The following is a 17148-nucleotide window of genomic DNA, read 5'->3' on the forward strand; positions in this document are numbered from 1 at the left end:
AAGTGAATTCGACTGATTTGCGATTTTTTTCGTTAAGGAAGAAAATTTTGAAATAATCTATTGGGATTTCGAAGTGAATTTGACTGATTTCGTTGAACTTCGAGATTGTCGATGAAATATAAAAATGATCATGTATTTATTAACTGGTGATTCTTTAATTTGTTTGGAAGTGATTCAAAAATGGCTATTGAAAAAGTTATTCAAAAATGGATTTGGATCATATTTTGTATGTTCAAAACACTTTGTTAGACGACATCAACAATTCTAGTTATCTCTTCAATGAATTGAAGTATTTTTGCATCTTTCTCACATGCAGAAGAACCAAAAGGAGATAAAAGTACAGAGTCACCGGTCATATTTCAAAGTAAAAAAAAAAAAAAATTATTTGTAATCTTCTTGGGATACAAACAATGAATGATTGAATTGTTTTGATTTTGTTGTATGTTGGATGCTTGAAATACAACATAATTTGAAATCTTCTATAAATTAGACATTGAACATAATATATTTTTGAAATACACAACAGATAAGAAATACAATTTTTGTCATGAAATACATTTATTTTTTTGAAATACAAATTTTGATTGTTACTATGATTGTAAATTTGTATGTTTTGATGACTAGAATACAAATATTGTTGGAGTTTTAAGAAAGAATATACATTTTTGAAAAAATATACAAACCAATGTTGTATCTTTTCTAAATGAACATGAGTTTACATAAGTATATGAATACAAATATACTTCTTAAATAACTACAAATCAATTTGGTTTATCTATTAGAATGAATACAAACTAATAAAGAAATACAAATGTCATTATCCAAACCCAAACATGAAAACCATAATGAATACAAATTCACATATCATACATATTGGAATGAATACAATCAATTACTTTTGAAATTGTAATTGATGAGAATTTTAAGTGAATATTCTCTCCCATGATTTTCTCTTTTTTGTTATTAAATAATTGTATTCTTTCAAATCAAACAAATAAAAAAAATACATAAATCAGAAGAATAACAAGCTAAACTATTGACATTTTTAATAAATATTGAAAATGTTGATAAGAGGTTCCATTAAATGCTAAAATAATGACATTTTGAAAATTTTCCCAAGGTTTAGAAAACTTAACCTTTATTAACATAAGTTTATATGCATCGCAAGGACATAGCATTGATTGAAGATTTGATTACGGACATAGCAAAGCATGGTTAAAAGTTAAAACTGCATGGACTACTAGAACTTGTGGAGATTTCGTGTAAGATTATTATTACACGTACATCTAAAAAGTTAGTACTATTATTAATGTACCAAGAATACATCTAAAAAATTCAGTTTCTATCTCTGAATAAATCCATCTCCTTCCATCTTTAGAGTTGCTAACAAAAGCTCATTCCAAGTATCAACAGGTCCTGGCATACACCAATGCACACAATCAGGTATTTGCTTTTCATTTGGCCAATGTCCATAATGATTTGGATGTCCATCTGGTCTCATTACCATTGCTTCAGTTGTATCAAGCAATTTGAATTTGACACTGCCCCTTTTTCTACCTTCCCTTTCTGCTGCCTTAAATTCCTCCAATTGAGTCATATACATCTTCAATTCGTAACCGTCCAATTTCATTTCTTCCTTCTTGAAGGGACCTGTTCTATTGCAATTCCCTCCATTATTCCATTCCCCATTCTCAAAATGTGAAGGGGAGTATGGCCTTAGCATTACCAATCGACCCTTCAATTTCTTCAGGCTTAAAAAGGTCTTGAAAGCTGTACGAAACGCCATTCTGTATCCATAAAAATGGCTCTGTTTTGTAACATTTTTATCATTGCATAGGTAACATCCAATGAGCTGATCATTTTCGTAGTACAAAAATGGCCTAAAGAACCATTGGCCTCCAGAGATTATGACAATTTCAGCTTTGTCAACCTGACTTGCCCAGGCATCATCGGCCTTGTCGAGATACAGATTCATGAGAGTGTAACTAGGATCAGTTTCATGGGATTTGATCAACAGTGGAGACCACAGGGCCATGATTGTAAAGTTGTAATCTTTATACAACCATCGCCTGAATCTTGTGTCCGGAGTCTCCGATACGTCTACAGGAATGACCGCCTGCGATATAAACATGATATATTATTGATTAGCAACAATGTAGGAAGCTGGATATTACAACTATGATTATGCCAATTCTCTCATCTGAATTATGTCATTTAGCATTTCTAAATGAGTAACATCTTATCATATTTCACTTGCATAAGCATCAAATCGTCATTTAGAATGTAGGATGCATCGTGGACCGAGCTGCCCTTTGTATAAATTAGTACGTAATAACTATCATAGAGATTTACATTTGAGTAACGAAATTTTTATGAGTAGCAGAAAACATAGCAAAATGGGATGGAAGCACGAAAATTGAATGCTTACGTACACTAGATAGAAGGCACACGAGGGACTGCATTTGGTTTCTTGCTACTGAATCTCCAACAAAAGCCAAAGTCTTTCCACGAACAATTTCCAAAAATTGATTAGCATCAAATAGTGGAAGTTCACAATCATTTGGCTTCCATCTCCAATGTAAGAAATCACTATCCGGTCTTCCATATTTCATACAATTCTGTCGATCATCGATCACACAGTTTGTCTCATTTGTATAGTATGGTCCCTTTGGATTTGGCACCCATTTTCCCACAAAGATGTTACATAATTGCTGTTTCTCCCCTGTTTTCTCTGAATTGTTGGTAATTCCTGGAGACAGTAATTGGGTAATGGCCTTATGATTAATAGGGAGTGGTTCAATATTTTGTAGCAAAGAATAAGTGTTAGTATCAAATGAAAAGAAAGTGATTTTGAGTAAGAGAAGTAACGTTAAGATTGGTAAAACAATTTTTCTAAAGCTCTTAAACAGCTCTGCTGGACCACTCTTCATCTGCAACTGATGTTTTAAAGATCAAAATTACTTGTCAAGTTATATAAGTACTACAGTACTACTAGTGGCCATGAAACATATTATGTGAGTTATATATAATATATGTTTGGTTTTATGGACTAATTGTAATTAATTAACAGCATAGTATATGTACATTGTACACTAAGAGTTGTACATGATTTGAACTATGTATTCTAATATACACTTCAATTTTGCTATTTAGAGCTATTTTCACAACAAGGGTTATATCAGCTCTAAATGACAAAGTTGACGGGTATATCCTGTCTTTTCTATAAAATTTTGCCTTTTCTAAATGACCCAACCTATTCCATAACCCAAATTTGATGGGTAATAATCTTATACTTCTTTTATTTTCTATTTCTAGTTGAATAACTACAATTTTTTATGGGTAACACATATGTGGTTCTTGTGTTAGCAAGGACAAATGTTGTAATTTTTGTGTTAAAAAAAGCATAGTTAAGTAACTTAAATGGAAAAAAAACTCATAATTACGTTACCATCTATGAAATTTACTCTTAGAATGAAACAATACCTACTGTTAACTTTAAAAGAGAAGGTGGATATATAGAGAATCTGAAAGGTCGTCTATTTCTAGTTGACTTATAATTAGAAGAAGCTTTATATATGAGTAATTCAGAACGTGATATCTTAATTCGTGTAATATACTTTACTTTCTTTTCTTCTTTGAAGTTGTCAACAACCGCTGGCAAATTTTAGTTACCAATAATGAGACAAAAAGAACTATGAATTGTGGTGTAGTGATGAGATTGTTCACCTTTAATATGAGGTCTCATATTCGAGCCCTGGTCCCCTGGTTGCGCCACCCCCTTAATTAAGCCCTGCAGTGCGCAATCCAGATTTCCAAAAACCGAGTGGGAACCAGGAAAAAAACGAGACAAAAAGAGAGAGGAAACCGGTTAATTGCTTAATTTCTAGTGTAATTAAAGTTTGAATCATGAATAGTATAATGAAAACGTTACACAAGTGGTACGGAAGGACATGAAATATGACTACTTGACATTCATTAACTAATTAACAATCAGTCAACTGGATCCATTCAACTGAATAAGACAAAATATAAATAACGTTACTAATTATTAACAGAGATTTGGTAGACCTTGAGGTGCTCAAGTCAATTTCTATTAATTACGCATGCAGAATGTAATATTTCATTCCAAATTGATACTTCAATTGCTTAAAACATGATGTTTGAAGCTGTGCCTGCGCGTCTTTAGCGTAGAGTTCATGTGTGCAAAAGGCTGACGGGAAAGAACTAGACTTTAATGGTTTGGTTGTTATCAGTTTTGGTTTGATTGTTCAATTATTGACCATATATCAAAGTAAAAGAAATGATCCATTCAAAGGGGAAAAGAAGGCAACAATTCATTCAAAGCATTGTTGTTGATCTATGAAAATATTACTATTTATCTTCATGCAATATTACTATTTAAACAAATTCAATTAGTACTAAAGTGAAGAAGGTGCTATGAAAATATATACTTATTAAGTTATAAGCATCACATAGTCCAAGCAAATTAGTGTTGATCTTTTTTTAATTATTTATCAATGAATGCATATCATTCTTAACTTCACACTCCGATCCCAAAAGAGATGCGCATTTATCGTTATTTTTATTTTCGATTAAGATTGAACTCATGGGGAAAGGGAGGAATTGAAAATTGTTTCTATTGCTCTTGCATTTGATCAAATGCGTTAATATATGAAGTACTAAGATTTCGTTTATGGCTACACATAACGTGTTAGTGCATGTCTACTTCTTTGGTTGATCTATAGAACCATAGTAACTTAATCCTCAATATTTTATTTTATTTTATTTTCATTTTTGTGTTTAGAGCTTTATGTCTTTCGTTACGATTGTATTTACCAAATTATATATTTCATAAATTTTAAATATCTTTATAATCGCACGAAACACGAACAAATTAACTACTCCCTCTCTGTTCATTTTAGCTAGGCTGAGAATAGGATTTTCGACATTGAACTTCAAAAGAAAGGAGGAGAAGATGATTTCATTAAGGCAGTAGATTATTCTGATTGGATTTCGAACATCGTCCCCATGCCCCTCCCTTACATCCCTCATTTCAAAGGGAACCTCAAAGTGGCTCTATTTCATTATATTCCAATTAGTTGTCATGTTGTGCTTTTTGAAAGTCAATTTTACTAATTTTCAAAATTAAATTTGATTACACTGATTTGATATTTTAAACAAAAATTTAGATATTCAAAAACTATACGAAAAGTACAATTTTTGCATATCAATGTGATGAAAAAATACATCGTAAAATGTTAGTCAAAGTCCTTATCATTTGATTCTAAAAAGGAGAATTTTAACGGTTAATGTGAAAGGTGGAAGTAGTTTGAAAATAATAAATGAGAACTTTGCTACATGCTGAAGCTAGAAGGAAGGAGAGTTTGATTGCAAATAAAGATAAGTGTAGTCAATAGATATCCCTAGCCTCTAGGCGTAAGCTAACGTTGGCATAAGTTTAATAGGAATTAAGCTATGTAACTTGTTATTTAAAAAAAATATAATTTATGTTATATTATTATATAAAAATACAAATTTATGTTGAGTAAAAATTATTTGTTATTTTGATGTCAAAGATATTTCTGTCACATATTATCACTTGAAGTGCTTACGAAAAACAAATTAAAAACCACAAAATTCGAGGTTAAAAATTAAAGGAAAAATTACAAAAATCTCACATTTTAGTTTACTTATTACCATTATCCCCTATAAATTTTATAAATCTCCAAAATCCCTCATTTTTGCGCATCAAATTAGTGTATCTCGCGCATCAGATTAATGTATCAGCGCTTATATTATTGTATCTCGCGCATCAGATTAGTGTATCATGTATAAAATGTACATCAGATTAGTGTATCATGTATAAAATGTAATGTATCATACTTAACGATTAATGTATCTCGCGCATCAAATTAATGTATCAGCGCTTATATTATTGTATTCGTTTGAGGGATTTATGTAATTATAAATTTTTAAAGGATAGATTGTAATTTTCCCTTAAAAGTATGTAATTTCTTTAATTTGCCCAAAATCGCTCAAAATAAAGGCCGCCTTGGACATCCTTTGATTAAAGACAAACTTGGTTGGGCTAAAAATCTAGTCCATAACAAAGGGAGCAAATTGCGTTTATCTCTGGCAAAATTACACAAATACTACTTTTTAAAAAGGTATAAATATTTTTATTTATTCTAGTTTTAAAACTTACATTGTGTACAACTTTTCATATTCCTAAAATATCTCTATATAAATGCATTAAAACTTGGCTTCCTTTTTGACATTCACATATTTATTTTCATTTTTTCTCACTTTTCCATGAAATTGAAAAAATAACTCAATGTAAATTTTAATTTGATATATAGTATACGATGTATAAATTATTTATGAACAACGTATTATGCTTCTTCAATATACCTAATACACGAATACAATAATATATGTTCAAATATGAATAAATATAAATAACATATAGAATACTTTTTGTGTAACATACAAACAAAATTATATTATATACTCTAGTATATACTAGTTAATATATATAAAAACTAATAATATTAAATATGGTATAAAATAATGCAATATACGTAATATATAAGTACAATAATATATAAACTTCTTTAAAGAAATTGTATAATATATACTACCATATGGATATGAGTGATAGATGAATATGTCTGAGTTCTCTTGGAAAAGTAATTACTCCCTCCATCCAACAATAGTTATCCACTATACTATTTTGGGATATCCAATAATACTTGTCCATTTTATGAAATTATGAATAATTTTACACTTAATTTCTAATTTACCCTTATTATCAGTTATAGTTATTTCTCTATTACATTTTTCATGACATTGTATTTATTATTATACTCAAAGTGTGATATAGTAAATTATTCTTCTATTTATAATTTTTTAAGAAATATGCAAAGTCTAATATACAAGTATTGTTGGACAAGTCAATAATTTTGTTAACAATAATATAGGAAACTCCAATTTTAGCTTTTTATACCTAGAAACATTTCTTGATTTATGGTAAAAATCCTATATACCATATATATATATATATATATAAAGTATTCATGGTAGATTATATAATTTAATGAAGGGATTATTAATGGTAGATTATGAAATATTTTATGTGACAACCCTTATGGAACAACTATTTGGTCGGTGCGATTTAATTTATATTCACTTTTTCAAATTATTTAACTAATTCTCCGTCTGTCCCTAATTACTTGTCCACTTTTGAATTGACACACCTATAGAAAATAGTTTATATATACCCTTCGTTATACTTTTGGTCCAAATATACCCCTCCTATTATACTTTGGGCCAAATATATCCTTTATCCGTTAAATATGTGGGTCCCAACCTTAGAATAAACATGTGAAATGTTGGGATTAATTTTAAAAACTCAGATAATTTTTTTCCAATTAATACCCAAAATACGTAATTACTTAAATGGTTGAGATTAATTAGATGGACCCAAATAATTTATGTCCCTGCCAACAACAAAAATAACCCATAGCCCAACTCCAATAAAGCTTCAAATCTCAACAATGGAGTAATGTAAAAGTTGTTTTCTTCAAATCAGTTTGTATCACTTCAATAATAATTGTATTCACTTAACTTGATGATTCTCAACATCCAAACACACATAATACTTCAAAAATCTCAATAACTTAATCGATGAGTCACCAACAAAGAATTATTGAAGAACTTTGATTTTTCAATCTCTATTTTTGAATTCAAAGAACCCAAAAATTAAATTCAACTTAATCGTAGTAGACTAGAAAATCTCAGCTCAAAGTAACAATAACCTAAATAATTTTTCAGTACTCGATTGATTTACAACAACTTTCAATCACAAACTTTAAAAGTTTATCGGCCACAAATTCAAAAGACAAAAATCCAACAACTTTGTTTTCAACTTCTCCACCTAATGTGCATTCTAATTTTAGCACATCTATCGAAATCAATGGAGTTTTCAAGCACCACCTTAATTGAACTTTCAAAAATTTCAGAATTGAACTCGGATAATAAACTCAACAAGAACAGTAGAACACACAGATTTTTTTTAAATGCTTTGTATCTCAGAAAAAAAAAATAGGAACAATAGTTATAAAAATGAGCTTTCATGTATCAGTTGAAGCTAATCAGTTGACAATTTTTTTTTACAAACATTTCGTTTTGGTTTTGTTTGACTTATAGAGGATTTGGCAAAGAAAGTATTTTAGTGAGTTATTTTGGGTGTTAACCGGATAAAAATGATTTGGGTTTTTAAAATTAATTCCAACATTTCTCACGTTTATTCTAAGGTTTGGACCCACATATTTAACGGATAAAGGATATATTTGGTCCAAAGTATAACGGGAGGGGTATATTTGGCCCAAAAGTATAAGGAAGGGTATATTTAAACTATTTCCTATAGTACAGGGGTATATTTGACCCTTTTCCGTTAAGAAAACAATGATTGACATAGTGAGTTTACCATTATACCCATATTAATTATGAAGTGGATGAATTAAAAACTAAATATTTTCAAGAAGTTCTACCTTTTTCAAAGTAATTAATTGAGGGTATAATAGGTAAAAAAATTGTGATTTGTCAAAATGGACAAGTAATTAGGGACAACTAAAAAAGGAAAAATGGACAAGTAATTAGAGATAAAGGGAGTATTCAATATCAAGGGATTTGGCCTGAGAATATCTGAATTATATATCTTAAGTACTAACATAGTGCAGAATTTCAAATTGTGAAGCTTTGATTACTTAAATAAATATTGATATAAAACTTCTTTACAAATAACTTATACCCTTTTTCCTAAAACAAATTACACAAAACATTTGAAAAAGTTATTATACGGTTGTTACCAAATTCTAAGTATAATTCTGTTTCTATCTCTGAATAAATTCATCTCCTTCCATCTTTAAAGTTGCTAACAAAAGCTCATTCCAAGTATCAACAGGGCCTGGCATACACCAATGCACACAATCAGGCAATTTCTTTTCATGTGGCCAATGTCCATAATGATTTGGATGTCCATCTGGTCTCATTACCATTGCTTCAGTTGTATCAAGCAATTTGAACTTGACACTACCCCTTTTTCTACCTTCCTTTTCTGCTGCCTTAAATTCCTCCAATTGAGTCATATACATTTTCAATTCGTATCCATCCAACTTCATTTCTTGATTATTGAATGGCCTTGTTCTGTTGCAATTCCCTCCGTTATTCCAATCCCCATTCTCAAAATGTGCAGGGGAGAATGGCCTTAGCATTACCAATCGGCCCTTTAATTTCTTCATGCTTAAAAGAGTCTTGAAAGCTGTACGAAACGCCATTCTGTATCCATAGTAATGAGTATGTTTTGTCACATTCTTTTGATTGCATTTGTGGCATCCAATGAGCTGATCGTTTTTGTAGTACAAAAATGGCCTAAAGAACCATTGGCCTCCAGAGATTATGACAATATCAGCTTTGTCAACCTGACTTGCCCAGACATCATCAGCCTTGTCGAGATACAGATTCATGAGACTGTAATAGGGATCACCAGTAGGATCAGAGTCAATAGATTTGATCAACTGTGGAGACCAGAGGGCCATGATTGTGAAGTTGTAATCTTTATACAACCATCGCCTGTATCTTGTGTCCGTAGTCTCCGATACGTCTACAGGAATGGACGCCTGAAATATAAACATAATATTTTGATTAGCTGATGATTTTTCCAATTCTGTTACAACTATGATTTTGCCAATTCTGTTATCTGAATTATCCAGCATGAACGTGAGATTCATCGTGGACAGATCGAGCTCCCCTTTTTATCAATTACTAATAACTATATATCATAGAATGATGAAATTTAGGCATAGCAGAAAACAGAGAAAAATGGAAGCTCAAAAATTCAATGCTTACATTGGCTAGAAGGCACACAAGTGACTGCATTTGATTTCTTGCTAATGAGTCTCCAACAAAAGCCAAAGTCTTTCCACGAACAATTTGCAGAAATTGATTAGCATCAAAAAGTGGAAGCTCACAATCATTTGGCTTCCATCTCCAATGTATGAAATCACTATCCGGTCTTCCATATTTCATACAATTCTGTCGATCATCGATCACACAGTTTGTTTCATTTGTATAGTATGGTCCCTTTGGATATTGTACCCATTTTCCCACAAAGATGTTACATGTTTGCTGCCTTATCCCTGTTTTCGCCGAATAGTTAGTACTAGTACCAGTAATTCCTGGAGAAACTTGCTCCGGCTGATCAAGAGGGAGTGATCCATTTTGACTTGATTCAAGATTTTGCAGCAAAGAATCAGTGGTAGAATCAAATGAAGAGTAGCTAATTTTGAGTAAAAGCAGTAACGTCGCGATTGGTAGAACAACTTTTCTGAAGCTATCAAACAACTCTGCTACACCACCCTTCATCTGCAAGTGATGTTACTAAGATCAAATTTTTGTGAGCAAGTTATATATAGTAGTACAATCAATGATAGAAATAAACTACTTTTACTGTTTATATGTTTGGTATTATGGACTAAATGATTATTATCTTGATAAGACTCACTAATATTCTGGTTCAACAATATAATAATTGTAACTAGAAGCATATTATATGTACATGGTGAGTTGTACATGATTTGTCATTAAAGTGAAACATTACCTGTTATACTTCAACAGATAGTGAAAATCACTAGATTCTTGAGAGTTGGAGAGAAAATTAATGTAAAATATATATTTCTGCTATAAAGGTTTATCTGAATGTTTTAACATAACCTACTTATATGTTTAATAGAAGATATACATAGTAAAATTCAATTATCTTTCCTTTTCTTAAACCATCTTTCCCTAGGTTCACACGGAATGTCTTACTATCATTAATACAACTTACTCATACCGACCTTAAAGCATTACTTTATTAGTACTTGTATTCTTGTCTCAAAATAAATGTCATTTGAAGTATTCAAGACAAAAATAGTACTAATTGTTTCTAATTATATTAACGAAACACTTCTTTTTAATAGTGCTCAATTCTGGAAAGAAATTCTATCTAATAAATAGGAGTAGCTTAGTAAATTATAGGTATATTTATTATTTTTCTTAATGAGCATGAAATGAGATAAAACAACACTTATTTTGGGACGGAGCGAGTAATTGAATAATGATTATGTTGTCCAATAATTTCAATAACTTGCAGAGGAAAAAGGTGAAAAATAGGTTGTTGGAGACTTAAACATGGCGTAGCTTGGTGGCAATTAGCTGAATGATGATATATCCTGAGTACTTTGCATTGCTTTTAATTAGCTCCTTCTTATCTATGCACTATTTTTGCCTTTTCATAAAGTACATAGTTTTCACGTGTGATCCGCCATTGATATAAAAAATAGTTCCCTTAGGCTTAGGATTCCAAATTTCAAACTTAAAGTTATTTTGGCAATGTCGAATTTTTCACTAAGTAATTCAAAATATAAAGAAATAAACTTACACAATAATTCAACATTAGTATAATTTTTCGATGGAGAGGGTCGGACGAAACCCCCTCCGCCTCATACATTGACCACCCACTTGAAAAGAACACAAGCAATAAAAATCAAGCAAATTGGATTGAAAAATGTGTAATAGTCTCTAACATGTCCTACTTTTATGTGATAAGATAATACAAGGAGAAAAAAACAAGAAGAACACTAATAATTTCAGAAATTAATTCAGAAGAGTACGTATCATAAGAGTTGAAAATTGGAATATTTATTTCAATCGAAAAGAAATTTTGATTGTGATTCATGAACAACCTTTATTTTTCTCTTGCAGGACAAACATACCCAATAAGAGTGGATTTAGCAGCTGGCATTTTCTTTTATTTATATATAATATTATTCAAAAGAGGACAAATCTTATTGAGTTATTGTTACTAATCGTCAGTTTTAGCTGTCAAACTCTTGTTCTTTCTGCAAATTTTCATCAAAGTATAGTATACTTCATTAATAATTAGATAAAAGATGTTTTTATTTATGTTTAACTTAATTATAGTTATTTACGTATGATTCGAAAAAAATGGTAATATAATCAGAAACTTCTAAATTTGAACTACTGTAACACTGTGATTCAAATTGATTTGGCCTATTGGTGACTTGTCCTCCATTGGAAGGACCTACTTTCTATATTAAGATATGACATTGAATTAACTAACTTGGCCCTATATTGTTGCTTTGTGGGCTACAGGTTGCAAGTACATGGTGGTGGTCGCATAGGTAGGGAATCTTTTCATTAAATTGTTGTCACGTGATCAGCAGGTCACAAATTCGAATTAGAAAAAGAATATCTCGCAAAAATATAAAATAAAATTGTGTATAATAGATTTTTATGGTTCGATCCTTTCTCCAAATTAAACTACGCACATAGCCGGAGATTACTGTACCGTACTACCATCTTATGGTTGTTGCATATACGATCTAACTTGTAATTTATCAAGTTTTAGATTCATTTCTCAAATGATCATATTTTAAGTGAATCTTGAACGACATGTCTCAAACGAATAAATAACACGATCATTAGAAAGGGAAAATATAGAAATTAGTCAAAGAAGTGCCCAAAAATTAATGAGTGCTTGTAGAAACTTTTGCCTTGTAATTTGTTTTGCAACTCTTATAAAATTTCTTTTAGTACCAGGTGTTTAAGCACATAAAAAAAATTCATTTCATTAAGATTTACAAATCAAAATTTAATACACAACCTAATGATATGCCGTATAGAATTTTTATACGATGGAACTCATTTTTTCATGAAAAACATATTATTATTGTTGTTTTAGTATCAAAATATTGTGCACAATTATTGATGTCTGATTGAGTATTAAAGTAGGCCAAAGGAATAACAATTATGTGATGATTAATAACATCGTGTATAAGTATTAAAGTAGGTCCCAGAAATAAAAAACATGTGATGATTAGTGAGTAATGTTATGTTTGTGGGCCTGGCTGCCCCTGCAATGGACGAAATAAGAGGGACCGCAGGCTGCCGGTGAGTCCATCGCCCATTCGTCTTCACCGAAATAGCTTGAAATATATTCTAAATATTCTAGGATAAGGACTTTTCATAACCTGTATAAGCATTGTTTTATTGGTGTATCTGTATTATCTTTCGTTGAGAAATAATAAGAGTTGGTGATTGATTGTGGGTTTTCTTTCCCTCGAGGATTTTCTATGTAAATTGTGTTTTTTTTGTTGTTGTTATTGCTTTCATTAGTCGTTGTCTTGTAACAAATAGTGATGTCGTGTATGAGTATAATGTATGTTTTCTTGAAATCTTTTACCATCAAAAGTTGGCAATAATGGCTGTGTTGATTGAAACAAGTATTATGCAATAGATTAATTGAAATATTTGTAGTGAAACTTTCACTTGAAACTGATGAAAGTCATTTTTCTTATTTGGCGAAAAAAATCAAACCTTTTATTTGGAGCAAACATATTCCACAAATTGAGGTTAACCAAATATTAAAACTTCGGATTCATCAAGAAAAAACATACCAAAACCACTCTAAATCAATTAGTATATTTATTCATATTGTATACTGTTGTCTTCTCTTCTGAACTGCATTCATTTGCTTTTGAAGATGGGATAACGTCTACGTACATTCTAATCTTCCTAGACCCCACTAATGAGACTAAGACTAAGTACTAGATATGTCATATGTTGTTGCTTTACATTAATTGTTTTCCTGTAAGCTATGCATGTGCTTATTGCTTTTAGTAAAACATCAAGAAGGGACATCTTTTCCAACTTTTTTTTAAACAGAGCAATGGTTGCGTCTTCACTGCAACATAACTATATATCCAAGAAACAGAGTTCTTCTTTAGATGACAAAAACATGATTCCTATAAATATAAATGAAGCAAAAATGAAATCAGAGTACATTGTATAATTTTGTTCTCTCATTGAAGATTTTCCTCTAGGGATGTGTTGGCCTCCATCTTGAACATATGAAACAAGAAATCAGACCAAGAATCAATAGGACCAGGCAAGCACCAATGAACACAGTCATTTGCCACATTTTCATTTGGCCAATGCCCATATTTACTTGGGTGACCATCTGGTCTCAACAACATGGCTCGCGTTGTATCCATCAACCTGAATCTCTTCCCCTTCATCTTCCCTTCTTTCTCCGCGACCTCAAACTCTTCCACTTGGATCCTATATTGCTCCATGCTTTGATCCTCCAACGCGGTCTCATTACTTCCATATGGCCTTGTCCTTGCACAATCACCTCCCTCATTCCAGTTCCCGCCTTCATAATGAGATGGCGCAAACGTCCTAAGAATTGCTACACCCTTAAAATTTTCTAAATTGTTGATGGCTTTAAGAGTAGTTTTGAATGCCCTTTGGTAGGCATAGGTAGATGGAAGTTCAGTTACATTTGGCAGTCCACAGTACCTGCAGCCAACTCGTTGATTGTTTACATAGTAGACGCTGCACCGGGCAAACCAGTGCCCGGCGTTTAAGATGATGTAGTCATATCCCTCAATTTTGGTGGTCCATTTCTCATCTGCTTCATCTAGATATAGATTGTAGAGTCCAGTATGGCATGGACCATCTGCATCTACTTCTTTCGTTGAAACCAAAAATGGTGACCAATAAATTGCTAGAGTGAAATTGTAAGTTGTGTATTTGTACTTTTTGAAAGATTGATCTGGATTGTCAGAAATATCAACAGGATATTCAACCTATAAACACAAAAATTGTTTTCATCACTTCTTTGATTTTTATTTAGAAATTAGATTCGTTAATAATAATCCTGAGATAAAATATAGAATTATTTATCCTATGTTTGATTAGAGATATTAGTTAATCCGAAAATTATGTATACACGGTTAACTTTGTCTATCCCATATTGGTACCAAGCTAGCCCAAAGCGTCGGCAGCAATAAATTGCTTAATATAAGGACCACTGTCAATGATTGTTGATTAATGGTTTAATTAGTCAAACAAATCGGGCATAATTATCGATATTTTTCACGATAGATTCTTTTTAAGCTTTATAATTTTGGGGACCCGAAGAGATTTTCTGAGAATTAAAAAGCAATATGACAAATTTGACACTGGCCCCCAATGTTCCTCCTATTGTCGTAAGTCTCTGTTGTTCTTTTCTTGTAGTAGTACTTTTCTTTATTTTAATTTTCTTTTTAGGTATGAGTAATGAAATAAAAAAAAAACTTTTTTTGGACTAGAAGGAAACCATTTCTAGCATGAAAATGACTATTTTATTAAAAAAATTCGCCGAGAAATAAGGAGGGAAGAAAAATCCAAAAGATTATTATTTTCAATAATTTGTAGTTAAATGGTCAATATATAGGAGTAATTTGATAGTGGTTGGTGACTAGATTTTGATTCCTCCAAGGCCCCCTATGCTCCCTTCCATCACTTTACTGTTGATGACCATATTCCTCATTAATCCTACATTTTTTTTATCTTAATTTATAAATCATATAGATTAGATGTTTGAGTCATAAAAACAATTATTAATGTAAGTATTTGAATAAACTATTTACATCATATTTATTAATTAGGATGCAATTATTTTCTAACTTTATTAAAGTAGAATATTTTATGGATCAAATTATTTTTTAAGAAAATTATCTTAAGAAGAATATAACACTTTTCGTTTAAAAATAATATAACTTTATTTTTAGTTTTATAATTTATAACTGCATAAATATTTTTTAACACTACTGTCTTATCCCGTTAATACCAACATTAATAATTGATATTTTTTTCTTTTGGAAATTTACAATATTTGTACTTTTTTTTTATTAAAAGAAAGTATAATAGAAAAAATAAAACTAATTTTATAAATAAATAACTAATTTGAAATAAATATTTTTAGTAAGATGTACAAGTAGGACGGAGCCACCTGGGTTCATCCGAACCCCCTTCGACAATAAATTATATTATATTATTTATACAAATAATTTTTTATGTATATATAGTAGATGTCGAACCCTACGGTATAATGCAGTAATTCACCTTAAATCAGCAGTATTGCCTATGGAAATCAACAAAAAATTCAGAGAAAGAGAATGATACCCGGGACAAGAGGCATATCAGAGACTGCATTTGGTTTCTTCCAACTGAATCACCCACAATTGCCACCGACGTGTTTCTGACCAAATTCAGAAACTGAAACGGGTTGAAAATGGGCAGCTCACACCCATTAGGTCTCCACCTCCACTTCAAATAATCACTATCGGGTCTTTCATGCTTCATACAGTTTTGGTGGTCATGGATTTCAGTACAGGTCACATTCGTATAATATGGAGCATCCGGATTCCAAATCCATTTTCCACTGAAAACATCACACTTTTCTGCTTCTTTAATCGCTATCTTCTGCTCCTCGAAAGGAAAGTATGTGGGTGAAATTTCAGACATTATTAAACCTCCTGAGTACCAATTAAATGGGTGATAAAGAGGGATAAGACCTAGAACGACAACTGCTAAAACTAAAAGTATAAATATACTTGGGGTTCTTTGAGCTGAAGTGGAGTATTTCCCAAAGGGAAGCTCCATTTCTGAGTGTTAATTTTCTTCTATGGAAAGTTGAAAAAGAAAGTAGTAGTAGTAGAGATGGCAGAAATTACGGAGAAAAGTAAGTTGTTAAAGATGCATAGTGCATGAAATTAAGGGGTACCACTTTCTACGTGTATGTTGACACTTGTGATAATCCTAGTTTCTTCTTGTCATTTGGACCCTCTACAAAATAATTGAACATATTAATCCAAAAAAATTGAATAGTAAAATGTTCTCACTGCCTAAAACTATTCATTTGTTATAAATGAGTTTGAGCTTTGTGTCACGAAGTTTCTGTGGATTTGTGATACCTAGGCAGCGAATGGGTTGAAAGAGAAAAGGTGGTGGTACTATAACATATTAACAAGGTATGAGGCTTGTCAGTGAGTTGGGTGGCTCATTTATACAACGCTAGTGATTTGAAAAATTTATTACGCATAACGTGCAGTTGCAGATTAGTTATCTTCACCTCACATTCCAACCTTTATTTTTTATTTTTTATCCTTCACTTATTCTTTCTTCCATGTAGCCTACTTAGTATCGAAAAATTGAATCGAATTGAACTAATTTGATATTTCGTTCTTCAATATTTTG

General features: G+C 31.2%; 3 protein-coding genes across 4 annotated transcripts; all 3 read right to left on the reverse strand.

Annotated features, from left to right (window-relative positions):
* Positions 1 to 1342: 1342 nt before the first annotated feature.
* Positions 1343 to 2930, reverse strand: LOC107060284 (protein trichome birefringence-like 21). Its single transcript, XM_015307982.1, has 2 exons — positions 2433 to 2930; positions 1343 to 2116 (listed from the first exon to the last, which is right to left on the reverse strand). The coding sequence occupies exons 1-2, from the start codon at positions 2928 to 2930 to the stop codon at positions 1343 to 1345; spliced, it is 1272 nt and encodes a 423-aa protein (XP_015163468.1).
* A 5803-nt stretch (positions 2931 to 8733) lies between these two features.
* Positions 8734 to 10767, reverse strand: LOC102586193 (protein trichome birefringence-like 19). 2 transcript variants are annotated; one of them, XM_006338227.2, is made up of 3 exons: positions 10661 to 10767; positions 9910 to 10425; positions 8734 to 9680 (listed from the first exon to the last, which is right to left on the reverse strand). In XM_006338227.2, exons 2-3 carry the CDS (start codon positions 10423 to 10425, stop codon positions 8895 to 8897), a joined length of 1302 nt encoding a protein of 433 aa, XP_006338289.1. In that variant the 5' UTR covers positions 10661 to 10767; the 3' UTR covers positions 8734 to 8894. The 2 variants fall into 2 exon arrangements, with proteins under 2 accessions (XP_006338289.1, XP_006338288.1); XM_006338226.2 differs by having other exon boundaries at positions 9910 to 10440; positions 10661 to 10750.
* A 3036-nt stretch (positions 10768 to 13803) lies between these two features.
* Positions 13804 to 16893, reverse strand: LOC102586744 (protein trichome birefringence-like 19). Its single transcript, XM_006338229.2, has 2 exons — positions 16075 to 16893; positions 13804 to 14714 (listed from the first exon to the last, which is right to left on the reverse strand). The coding sequence occupies exons 1-2, from the start codon at positions 16552 to 16554 to the stop codon at positions 13926 to 13928; spliced, it is 1269 nt and encodes a 422-aa protein (XP_006338291.1). The 5' UTR covers positions 16555 to 16893; the 3' UTR covers positions 13804 to 13925.
* Between the last annotated feature and the right edge of the window lie 255 nt (positions 16894 to 17148).

Source organism: Solanum tuberosum, unplaced genomic scaffold (genome assembly GCF_000226075.1).
Source record: "Solanum tuberosum cultivar DM 1-3 516 R44 unplaced genomic scaffold, SolTub_3.0 scf00004, whole genome shotgun sequence".
In the NCBI taxonomy this organism is placed as follows: Eukaryota; Viridiplantae; Streptophyta; class Magnoliopsida; order Solanales; family Solanaceae; genus Solanum; species Solanum tuberosum.